The sequence below is a fragment of the Peromyscus leucopus genome, chromosome 10, assembly GCF_004664715.2.
Source record: "Peromyscus leucopus breed LL Stock chromosome 10, UCI_PerLeu_2.1, whole genome shotgun sequence".
Taxonomy (NCBI): Eukaryota; Metazoa; Chordata; class Mammalia; order Rodentia; family Cricetidae; genus Peromyscus; species Peromyscus leucopus.
Window position 1 is genome coordinate 69893279 of NC_051071.1, and position 12514 is coordinate 69905792.

The 12514-nt window shown below is 31.5% G+C and overlaps 1 protein-coding gene across 1 annotated transcript in view; it reads right to left on the minus strand.

Annotated features, from left to right (window-relative positions):
• Positions 1–252: 252 nt before the first annotated feature.
• The window catches only part of Tecrl (trans-2,3-enoyl-CoA reductase like), a 68854-nt gene continuing 56592 nt past the window's right edge, over positions 253–12514 (minus strand). Inside the window, 5 exon segments of the mRNA XM_028893949.2 lie at positions 253–1550; positions 2802–2847; positions 3274–3359; positions 6237–6294; positions 11582–11625. Coding sequence (XP_028749782.1) covers positions 1423–1550; positions 2802–2847; positions 3274–3359; positions 6237–6294; positions 11582–11625 — 362 coding nt within the window. The 3' untranslated portion in view covers positions 253–1422.

Genomic DNA, 12514 nt, shown 5'->3' on the forward strand with positions numbered 1-12514 from the left:
TTTATTAACAATAAAAGCAATACATATTTACAGTGTACAGATCTTGATAAAATGAAGCAATTAAGTTTTGCCATGATAGAAGGGACCAACCTGTTCCAGTCTCAAGGAGTATTTTTTTTTTCCTTCCGGAAGACACACTAAACTCACACTTCTTTGAGCATATGGAATATATGTACAGGGCAACAAATTAATGAAAAACATGATCTGTGAAAGTGCCATGGGACATAAATAATTACACATTTCTCCAACTAGTCATGATATGCTTTAAATTTTTGAATTTTTAATAGTTCAAATAAAGAACACTGTTATAAAATGCTAGAGATGAATAGGAAATGCCTTCTTGAATCTTATAACGGAGAGATGGCTCCAGGGAAGATCCAATGTAGAAGTCAGATTCAACATACTTTTAAATATTTACTTGTGTGTTGGGCACTATATATTTGTTCCATTATGTTCTATATAGTCAAAGGAGTAAAACCATGGTTAATGGGGTAAACTTAGTTTTGTTTGAATTGCATGCATTTAATTGGTTTTCATTAGTAACCTTAAATTCTTTGTATTTATGTGACCCGTAGCATTTTTTTCATTATTAAAACCAAGATGTATTTATCAAGTTTTAGTATACCTTTTCAAAAAAAAATAAATTTGGATGTAGGAACACAAACTGTTAATTTTATTGTAGTCTGGGGTCTGCAGTTTCCTTCAGGGAAGTGATGGTATTTACGTTGCTCTTTTGAGTGTCACACAATATACACCTAATTTAAAGATGACATTTCTCAAGTAACAATTATAATCACCTATTAAAGTGTTTAATTGTATATCAATGTAAAACTAGAAAAATACCAACCAAAAAAAAAAAAATGCCGCAAAGTCCAAGGGAATAATAAAGGAGATTCCTAAGGCTTAAATACAATATGGAAAGTTCTCAGAAGAAAGAAAAAAAGCTCTTAAGCACTGAGCCAGCTCACCAGACCAGAAATCAGATAATTCAATTACCTTATGAAATAGTGCTATGAAATATTCATGCAATATGACTATTTATTTTAGGATCAAGCTCTTTCAAATAATTCAATGCTATTTTTAATCTTTATATTGATAATTTCTGCTTTTCATCCTCTCATTTTTAAGTGTAAGATGGGCTCTCCATCATAATCTAGTATGATTTCACACTCATGGCAGACCTCCTGGTTCAAGTTTAAGTGTGCTTTTATTCAGCATGACTCGTCATGCCTAGTTTAACTCCTCCTGTTGATTACTCCAGTTCATAATGTAAATTTAGCTAAATACCCTCAATATTTTCTTTCATTAAAAATATTGTTGCAATCAATGGTTGTATCATAATAGCTGGTCATCTTTTCCTAAACCTTTATTATTTAATTCCTGTGTTGCCTTTCTTGCTCAGATGAGAATAGCTACATTTTCTTATAATATGAATGGAATTATTGCTGATTTCCTATGCACATATGAGTTGAATTTCTTCTGATATATCTTATGCTTCTTTCGTGCCCACATAGACATCTGGATGCTCATTAAAATTGTAAAAATACCAACTGAAAGACAAAAAAATCACATTGTTATATTCCTGTAATGGAAACAATGAGTTACACTTAAAAACAATAAAAATAATTAATAATAGAAAATATTTCCTGTGGTGATATTGTGTTCCCCAAAATATTATACACCCTAATAAACTTATCTGAGGTCAGAGAAGAGAACAGCCACAGAACAGAGGCCAGAAAATGGTAGCATGCACACCTTTAATCCTAGCATTCCAAAGGCAGAGATCCATCCGGATCTTTGTGAGTTCAAGGCCACACTGGAAACAGCCAGGCATGGTGACTCGTGCCTTTAATCCCAAGTGATAGTAGAAAGCAGAAAGATATGTAAGGCATGAAAACCATGAATTAGGCCTGGTTAAGCTTTTAGGCTTTTGAGCAGCAGTTCAGCTGAGATTCATTCTGGATGAGGACTCAGAGGCTTCCAGTCTGAGGAAACAGGACCAGCTGAGGAATTAATTGGCAAGGTGATGTGGCTGTGGCTTGTTCTGCTTCTATGATCTTCAAGCATTCACCCCAATACCTGGCTCCAGGTTTGTTTTTATTAATAAGACCTTTTAAGATTCATGCTACAATTTTTCAAATGCTGCATCATTTCCTATTCCTAAATTCCTTCTGCATGTTGCTTAGAATAATACATGCAATAAAATTATTTGAAAGATAAATTAACCAAAACAATCTATTGAAACTCCTTATATATTTTCTTCTCAAAAAGTTTCTAAAAGAAATCATGTTTTCAATAAACACATATATACACATATATATAAACTATTTACATACATTGTATTTATGTATCTATACTAAGTTAATGATAATTCGTAACTGATAAATGCAACAATCAATGACATTGGTGTTACATATATTTGTTTAAATATAACACTAGGGTGATCCAATTTTCCTCTTTACTTTAAAATATCAAGTTTTCAAAATTTTGTAATCATCATTCCCCAGCCCACCTTTAACAGATGTACATACACACAAGAGGTAGCTTTAAGTGAAGTACATACTCCGTAATGTACTTCCATTGTATTTCTTACCTTGAATTAAATTTCAGTTATATAGGTACAAATAGGAGATAATGTTTCAGTACTTTAATACTAAAATAATCACTACCAAAATAAAAATGTATATGTAATATATCATTGCAAATACTTCTACATGAGTAGGAGAGTAATTCATTCTCAGAAGTTATTTCTCCTACAGATGTTTTCATGTTGATTAATTGTCAATAAATAAAAAAATTACCTGGAAGCGTTTGTGTCATGACTGTGAAACTAATCCAGGATCCAATCTGTTAATATAAAATCCCAAAGTTAACATACACCTGTGGTTCATCTAGATATTTAATCACTTATGGTTTTAAATAAGTCATTTGAAAGCTCAAAACATTATAAAAGTTATGACTACAAAGAAATTTAACATAAATTTTACCTGTGAAAGCCACAAAGGGTCACAAATAATCATGACATTCATAACATAAAAGAGCATTGTTTTAAAATCTTTACTATACTCAAAATTCTAATATATATCATACTATGTTATATAAATCTTTAAAAAATCCTTAAGTGTGCATATATTTATGTAAAATATTAATATACCTGTCAATATCATTAGAAACATCTATCTGCAGATTGTGCATAATATATTTAAAGCATGTAGTTGTGGGTTCAGTATATATAGAATACAGTTCAGTCATTTGCTTATGTAAACACCATACCTCATAGGTGTAGTTGGGACAGGAAACCAGGAAAAATAACCATGTAAAGGGGTTATAATTTGCACTTGGAAAACAGGCATTGCTCCCTTTTAAGAAAGAGGGAAAAAATGTCAATTACAATACAAGTTGCTGCAAATGATACAGTACACTTTTAAGTACTATCAAATTCCAAATATCAAATGAGTACAATCATATAACACATGAAATGTCATCTATTCATAGCAATTTACTTCATAAATATCCCAGAAGAGTCATAGTTTCAAATGTTGTGACATTTTGACTCAGACGGAACAGATCTCATTTTTGAACATTTCTACATCTATGTTGCTTTAAAATTGTGAGGTGCAAAGTATTAACAATTATTTAATGAATTAAATGATGCATAGTAATTACTCTGTATAACATAAAACCTGCAGCAGAGTTCTATTTCTAAATTATATATATATAAACTTGCTAATTCCATGGATTTTTACATTCTCTCTTAGTGTCAAAAAATAATTGTTTGAGATTATAAATACCTCAAACTCACTACTGAATTAGTGAAAATCCAAAGGGAATTGTATGAGGATGCCATTTATATGAAATGAGTCTGAAAATTTCTTGAGAGTTATCTAAAATCAGTATAGTCAATATTCAGAAATACCACACAAGTTATTTTGGTGAATCAATCAAAAATGTTATTTACAGCTTCCATCGTATTTAGCACACCATTACTTGATTTTCATTAATTTTCTCCCAGTAAATTTTTTTCAGGGAACATTTTGGCAAATAAATTTATAATGATTTCAATTTAAACTTTGAGCTGTGACACTTGTAAAAGAAAATTTGAATTACAAAATTACAATTTTATTCCCCATAGCAAAATTTAATTAGGTAACAAATCAACTAATCACATTTAGTTACAATTATAAAGTCATAATGGAATGTCAATGTGCTGTGTTCAAAAATATAACTGTGGTTGAAATATCAAGTTAAAATATATGAATAACATGCAGATATCATTATTGCTCACTTTATGACAAAGATGAGCACATGTTGCTAGTTCTCTTAGAATAGCAGTTCTCAACCAGTGGGTGATGCTCCCTTAGCTAGCTGAATGATCCTTTTACAGGAGTAACCTAAGACCATCAGAAAACCCATGTTTACATTATGATTCATAACAGTGGCAAAATTACAGTTTTTAAGTAGCAACAAAAATAATTTTATATTTGGGGTTCACCACAAATGAGAAACTGTATTAAAGTGCCCCAGCATCATGAAAGTTGAAAATCTCTGTCTTAGAACATTTATGTAAACATGTCATGTGAGGCCCATAGAGTAGTCAAACGAAAGTTTTTTGGAAGCTAATTCAGTCAGAGAGGCTAGAGATACACATGAGATCATCTGAGACAAGCCTCTAGATAGTGAATGTTTAGCTCCTAGGCATTGACTATTAATCAAGTGTTCACAAACCCACATTTGTTTTTACTATTTGAAGATTAAATGATGATTATGTCATAAACAAAACATAAGTATATTGGCAATGGTGCTTAAATGTATATACAGTTGCTGTTGATTATAATATGCAAGTGTGGGTAGTACTAATTTGATACAGTCTCCATAATTGGTTTCTCAAGTTACACTTCTTATCATTTCTATTAAAAGAACAGAGGGTGTGTGTGTGTGTGTGTGTGTGTGTGTGTGTGTGTGTGTGTGTGTGTGTTATGTGTGTGTGTGTGTGTATGTGTGTAATTCTAAATTTCTTTTTCTCTCACTCTCAATCATATTTCTTGAGATGAGTTCTCTCCCTGAACTTGGAGCTTGCTAGTTTGAAGAGTCTATGGGCAGAAAATACCAAGAATCCTCCTGTTCCAATCTCCTCAGAACTGAGTTTATAGGCATGCATCACCACATCTGACTTTTATTGTGGGTGCCATTAACTAAAACTCATTCTTCATGCTTATTCAGTAAACACCTTACTGACTGAGCCTTTCTAGAGTATAGATTTATAAAAATGGGTTAATTTAAGATATAAAAACAGTTAGCAACAAATGGCGCCCAACGGCTTGAGTTTCCACCTTAAACCTGAGAATATTTAATAACCAATTCTAAACAGAGCCAAAACCAGGTTCTTGCTTCTTGTCTCATACGGGCAGCTAGATGCCACAAAAAGCAGGTTTGAACACTGTCAGGGTCCTGGCGTGTGGTTTGACCGGCAGTATGGCGAAAATGAGGCGTCTGCCAGCGGCACATTAAGCTGTGTGGTAGATTTAGTCTTTACTAGTATTTTTTTTTTTTTTTAAAGAGGTTTCTGGGCTACACGCTGCTTTGATAAAAGCTTAGACCCACTATTTCTGAGACTTGATGACTCACAAAACTGACAAAAAACACCATGCTGGTAAGCTGAAATGGGCGGAGCCAACAGCCACACCGCAGTTTCAGTCTTAAAATGGTACAGTTTAAAACAATAGGCTCAAGGTAATATAAAAATAAGCCACATAAAGAATTGGGGAAACAGGAAGAAGGGGGAGAGACATTGCAGCCACCACCAGGAGAAGCAGCATGTAAAGACGCCAGTAAGCCACCAGCCAAGTGGCAAGGTATAGATTTATAAAAATGAGTTAATTTAAGATAAAAGAACAGTTAGCAAGAAGCCTGCCATGGCCATACAGTTTATAAGTGATATAAGCATCTGAGTGATTATTTTATAAGTGGATTGTGGGACTGCGGGGCTTGGGGAACCTGGAGAAAAGCCCTCCAACAACAGAAGATATGAAAAAGTTCCATGGTATTCAAATATAAGAAAATTCAAAAGATAAAATTGATTTTTGAAAGATCATCCTGATCTTCCCACCTAACTTTGGTCAGTAGCAAGGATTACATCAATTTGCAGCCTATCTGACATGTTTCTAGGTCTGCAGTGTGTGTAGATGTATTAAGTATGAAAAAAATTGGAAGCTCTGGATGAATAGAAAAGAACTAACCTGTGTGATTGGGATGAGCCAACACTGTATTGATGAAATGATTTCCAGCTTCACAAATCTGCAAAAAATATTACAGCTTTTCAATTAACAAGAGGGAATTTTGCAACAACATTAGAAGTTTATATTGTGAGCTTATATCTAGCCACCAATATTTAGCTAAATATAAATTATAGCTAAATAGAAATTCTGAAGATAGTCTTCACTATGTTAGTAACCACGTTCGAATGTCTGTATTAATTTGTTGGTGCTATCTGCTTTTCATCATGTTTTCTGGGTAGTTTTTTTTTTTAATCATGAAGTTATTGTACATGTTGTTAAAGAAAGACTTCATAACAGTATGCACTCTCAGTTCATTAATACAAGAGCAACGCTTTTAGTGCAAGAATCACAGTTTGATACTCTGTTCCAGATCAGTTTGTGAGCTAATTACAATACAGCACAGTATCCAGGCTGTGGCATGTTAATTCCTCATTTTTATTAGTCGGGTTTACAGTGATTTAAAACACAGCAAATGAAACAGAACCAAGAAAATGATGAGTAGTTTGGCTAGGTAAGTATCAGATAATGTAGCTAAAGATGAAGGGTAAAAGCAAACATAAAAGATGTAACTGGTAAAGAGAGTAGCATCATCAAAGGCAAACGAGTTCGATCCACAATGTAATAGCGGTGACAGTGTCTTAAAGACCATCATTAAGTGTGATTTTACATTATTAGAGTTTAAATTGTCTTGTATAATAAAATGGTATACTCTACAAATGAAGTCAGTGTGACTATTATGAAAAATAAGTGGAAATTTTAATGGAGTTTACATTTGAATTAATTTTAAAGAAAATTTAATTATTTTGTGAGTTGATAAAATCCTCATTAGGTAGTTCAGCCATTTGTAACTTAATGCTAGGTTCGTTATTCAACTTAATAATATGAGAATATTAATTATTTAATAATATATTGTTACTATATTCAGTTACTATATGGATGAATATGAAATAGGAAAGAAATATCATATAATACAGAAATGTTATAGTGGAGACACTCTTTAATTGCTGCTCAGTATTATGCCTAGACTCCAAACAAATGAAAATGAGAATGACTAGAAATAACTTATTTTTATATTATATAATGAATGCGCTTTCTTATAAACAAGTCATGTTAAGTAATTTCTTTATTTTCTGAAGATAATTTTATTTGTAAAAACAAAAATCCAAAAACTCTTAAGACAAGACTTGGAGTCAATGAAGAGTCAATTCTTTCAATCTTTTTAAGTAATATTAATTCCATCTTTCATGTAAAACACTCACCTTTCCAGTGTAATCTCTGTAGACTTTATAGGAATCACAATATTCTGTCTTGACATTTGAACTGCCCTCACATTTTGATTACTATTGCTTAGTATGATTAATATATAATGACCATATTAAGTATATTATGTCTAATATTGACACTGGGGAATAGGAAAGACAGCCATTGTACTAATTAAATTGAAATATAAAATCTACTAATGACTTTCAAAGGTTAACTGAGTTTTTTCAGATTCAGATGTATTTTCTTCAAAAAAAATGATAGCAAAAATAACTGCAGTTTTATCTATTTTTACTTTAGTATTCAAATTACTGGAACATTTTCTGCTATAGATGATTATAAATTATTAAGGCCGGGTGGTGGTGGCGCACACCTTTAATCCCAGCACTTGGGAGGCAGAGGCAGGCGGATCTCTGTGAGTTCGAGGCCAGCCTGGGCTACCAAGTGAGTTCCGGGAAAGGCGCAAAGCTACACAGAGAAACCCTGCTTCCTCTGAAATAAATTGCTGTTTGATAGAAAAGGTCAATGCAATACTATTTCAATATTCACAAATGATTTTTATGATAAGTTAGATTGATATACTCCTAAAAGTATATGCTTAAAATTCCTGGTTTTTCTACATTTTTTATTTTTATTTTTTAACTGTTTTTTATTTTTATTTTCCAAAACTGTTAGTACATATTTCAGTTTCTAGATAATCCATTAACATGCATTGTTTTAATAAAAATTTATTTTAAAAGTGATTTGTTTTTTTAATAATTGTCCAGTGACATTTTTTACTTTTGAAAAAAGTAAATATTTCACTATAATTTTAAATAAATTTCATATAGTTTTTAATTTGCACGATATAAATTAAACCTTTTTTATTGTTTTGGTTTTTTTTTATTTTTATTTTTATTTTTTATTTCAAGACAGGGTTTCTCCGTGTAGTTTTGGTGCCTGTCCTGGATCTTGCTCTGTAGACCAGGCTGGCCTCGAATTCAGAGATCCCCCTAGCTCTGCCTTCTGAATGCTGGGATTAAAGACATGCATCACCACCATCTGGCTTAAAATTAAACCTTACTAAATTGTTTGTATAAATTTGTTTTATTTGCTTTGATTACTGGAGATAAAACTTTGTTCAAAAAATTATAAGATCACTGCATTTTGGAACTTTTTGAATGATTTAAAATTTTCACTTTTACTTCAGTGATCTACCTCATTACCACAGTTTTTACAATATATCAACTTGTTTGTAAATCCATGGAGTTTTCACAAATTATTTTGTGCACTCTGAAGATCACACATTGAGTTTTGAGAACGCAGATGAGAGATAACGTGCTCTGACTGGAATAAGAGATGACCCCAAGCTTACTTGTAGACTTTTTCTTCATGGGCTTTGATATTATGTAGCTTAAAAAAGAAATACAAGTTTTATGTTCACATAATAGTTACTGATTTTAATTGAAATCAGTTGTTCTCAGCCCCTGGGCCATACTCTCTTTTGGTGTTGCATAGCAGAGACCTTGAGCATCAAATATTGACATTATGATAGATAGCAGGGTTGTATTTCCCTCCCCATCCCTGGTACTTCAGGCTCAATACACACTATGCCAAGTTTATAGTCCTCTCCAAGCTACATCTTTCTTCTTACTTCTCTATTTCTGTGAGACAAGTATTAAATGTATCTACTTGAAAGAAAAATTGTTAAACTGCAATATGGTCTGAATATTGTTTTACCAGGTAAAGGTCTATTCTACTAAAGAACAGAAGCTAAGATCAACTTTAATGAATGTTATCATTTTTAGATTCAACAGTACCTAAAGTAACAAAAAATAAAGGTTTGCAAATAAAATTTTATGAGGAAAATTTAGCCCCTGAAATTGAGGTATATATTTATGATTGAAATATACATTATTGAATACTTATCATTATTTCCCTATTGATTGCTGTGTTTAAAACTGACTGCACTAAGTTCTGTTAGTTTAAAGAAAGAAAATTTACAATAATCTGAACTTAAAAGGAGTTGTAATTTCTTCACAAATGAAATACACATATAGCATTCATACTAAAATGAATTAATCTTACACGTGTTTATTCATTTATAAATGAATAAATCATCTTTCAATTATCTCATTATGTTTGTAATATATGTAGATCTTCTGGATTGACATGATATATTCAAGCCTGAACAAATCTTTAAAATTTATATTCTGTAATATTATCTATTACCTAAATTTTATCTGAGTAACAAATGTTTGCAAAATTTAAATCCATATGGCAAGCATGGATAATTATTAAGAATCCCTTAGGCCATTAATTATGGTTTTTTTTCTCTTCCCCATAGCTATTGCTTGCAAGAGGTTCAATGAAGACTTATGTCTTATTTGCAAACTTTGATTTCTTTCTGAGTAAAATTACATTCATTGTTTTCACTTTTAAGAAAGATTATAAAATGTCTCCAATATTATCTCTGCTTAAAAATCAAAGGTATTCTTTTCTGCTGGAAATCCATCTTAACACATGTCTTTAAAGATTTGAGTAATCACAAATTCATTAAACCTTTATAAATTGAAATAAAAAATAATTGACACATGCTCAAAAATGTGAAATTATGGTCACCATGCTTCTCTCTACCACATTTGTAGTGGATTCAATTACTGCTGCAAGTATTGCATGATGTGCATCAGCTTCCTGGACTTTCCTAATTTTTCCCAGGATTGTATGGTAAATAGCATTGATAAGTTTATATGAAAACACGAATCATTGACATATAAATGAACAGAACAACAAGGCAGTCGCATGTTTCAAGTTGTTAGAAGTTTGCTTGTGTCTTATTATGTATTGACTCTAAGATGGTTGTGATATAAATTTTTGGAAAATCTCTAACTTTTTTATTTTTGCATGTGCCTTTCATATGTGATGGAGGAGGGGAAATCCGTGAGTGTCTACAACACATTGGAGAAAACAGTAAATCAACAGCAGCATGTGAAGGGAGGAGTGTGAATCACACCAAAATGAGATTGTAAACATGTTATAAACAGCAACGGAATGCAGTGCAAGGAAGGAGAAAAAAACAGAGCCACAACAAGAGGTGCACAACAAAGACAACAACAGAGCCCAAAGTTAAGTAACAATTGAAATACATTGATGTGTGTGTGTGTGTGTGTGTGTGTGCCAAATACTCCCTCTGCTAAAATTTTTCTGAGTAGTTCACAGTCATAAAATCATTACAAATAAAATAAAGCTAAAAAGTTATTCTGCCTGGGCAGTGGAGAAGAATAAAGTTAAATGTTTAATGTACTTCACCATTTTAATTAATACTAAAAATAAACAATATGTAATATTTATAGAATAGAGATATCTTACTATGTGTAAATGTAGTCACTTATAAGATGCAACCTAATATAATTTGTCACAACAGTCAAGCTAGTATAAGCCTAAAAATACTTTGTTTACTGGACTGATTTATTAAAAGAAGAAAGAATTTTACATGCTCATATCATCTTGTATATAATTCAGTGAATAAGCATGTTTGCATACATGGGATGATAGTGAAGAAAAGATGGTGAAAACAATTTAGAAAGGGCCCATCCCTAGTTTAATGCTCAGTACCACTAATTAAATCAAACAGATGTAAAATTTTTCTTTATACTGAATCAATGAATAGATTGCTTAGTGAATTTTTAAAATATTTATGTGTTAGAATTATGAAGATATTTGCTCTTAGAAGTTTTTAAATTCATAAATGTGTAGATCCTAATTTTTTACTATTTATTATATTTCAAAAAATTATGGTTATCTGACTGCAGAACTTTTATAGGAAGGAATATTCAACAACTAATGAGTAAATTATCTAAAGTTGTTTGTTTTGTTCTACTTTATATGTATCTATGCTATATATATATATATATATATATATATATATATATATATAATGAAATAGATACCTTCTATATAGTTACACATATTTTCTACATACAAATTCTTGTCAGTATGATGCATTTTCATATTCATATTTCATACAAAATTTAGACTATCAAGAACAAACCCTCTATAATACATACCAGAAAGCTAATAGCAGATATTGTTATTTGTCTGTTTCCAAATGCTGTAAAGGAAAAGCAGATGCAATGTTAGCAAGCCCTCCTATCGGATCATTATCCTGAAGACATTAATCAGACATCATTTCAGAATCCAACAGTCCAGTCCTCTAATTAAAAAGATTGATATATGCATTTGAATTTTTAATATGATACATTTGGTCTGTAAAATATTTAAGTTATTTTTGTTTGCTCATGTTCTTTTCTTCTTATATTCTAATAGTATTTAGAAAATGAATGGAATAACATAAAATTAATAAGTATTACTAAGCTCTTTGTAAACAGATTACCTCTTGCTTAGTTCTCATTTTCAATACATGTATAACATGGCCCAGCAAACAGCAAAAACTTGCAATTTCATTTTTCTTATTTAACAATGTAATGAAAACAATCATATTTCTTTTATCTTGTACATCTCATATATATTTTTTAATTGTATAAATTTTGAGTGTGCTTTGTAGTCAGTACTGTTATAAAGGCTTCATATTTATCATAAGAACAAGTGGAAAAGACATGACTTTTACAATTTTCATTATATTTTAAATATATTTATTTGTAGAGGGGTGTGTACTCATCCTATTTTGTGCATGTGGAGGTCATATACATGTATTTATATGAATATATGTATATATATATATGTATGTATGTATACACACACACACACACACATGCACAAGCACATATATGTGGTGGTTTGAAAGAAAATGGCCCTCAAAGGGAGTGGCACTAGTGGCATTATTGGGAGCTGTGGAGTTGTTTGAGGAAGTGTGTCACTGTGGGGGTGTGCTCTGAGGTCTCATGTATGTTCAAGCCACACCCAGTGTTCTAGAACACATCCTGTTGCCTGTGCAAGATGTAGAACTCTCAGCTACCTCTCCAGCACCATGTCTGCCTGAG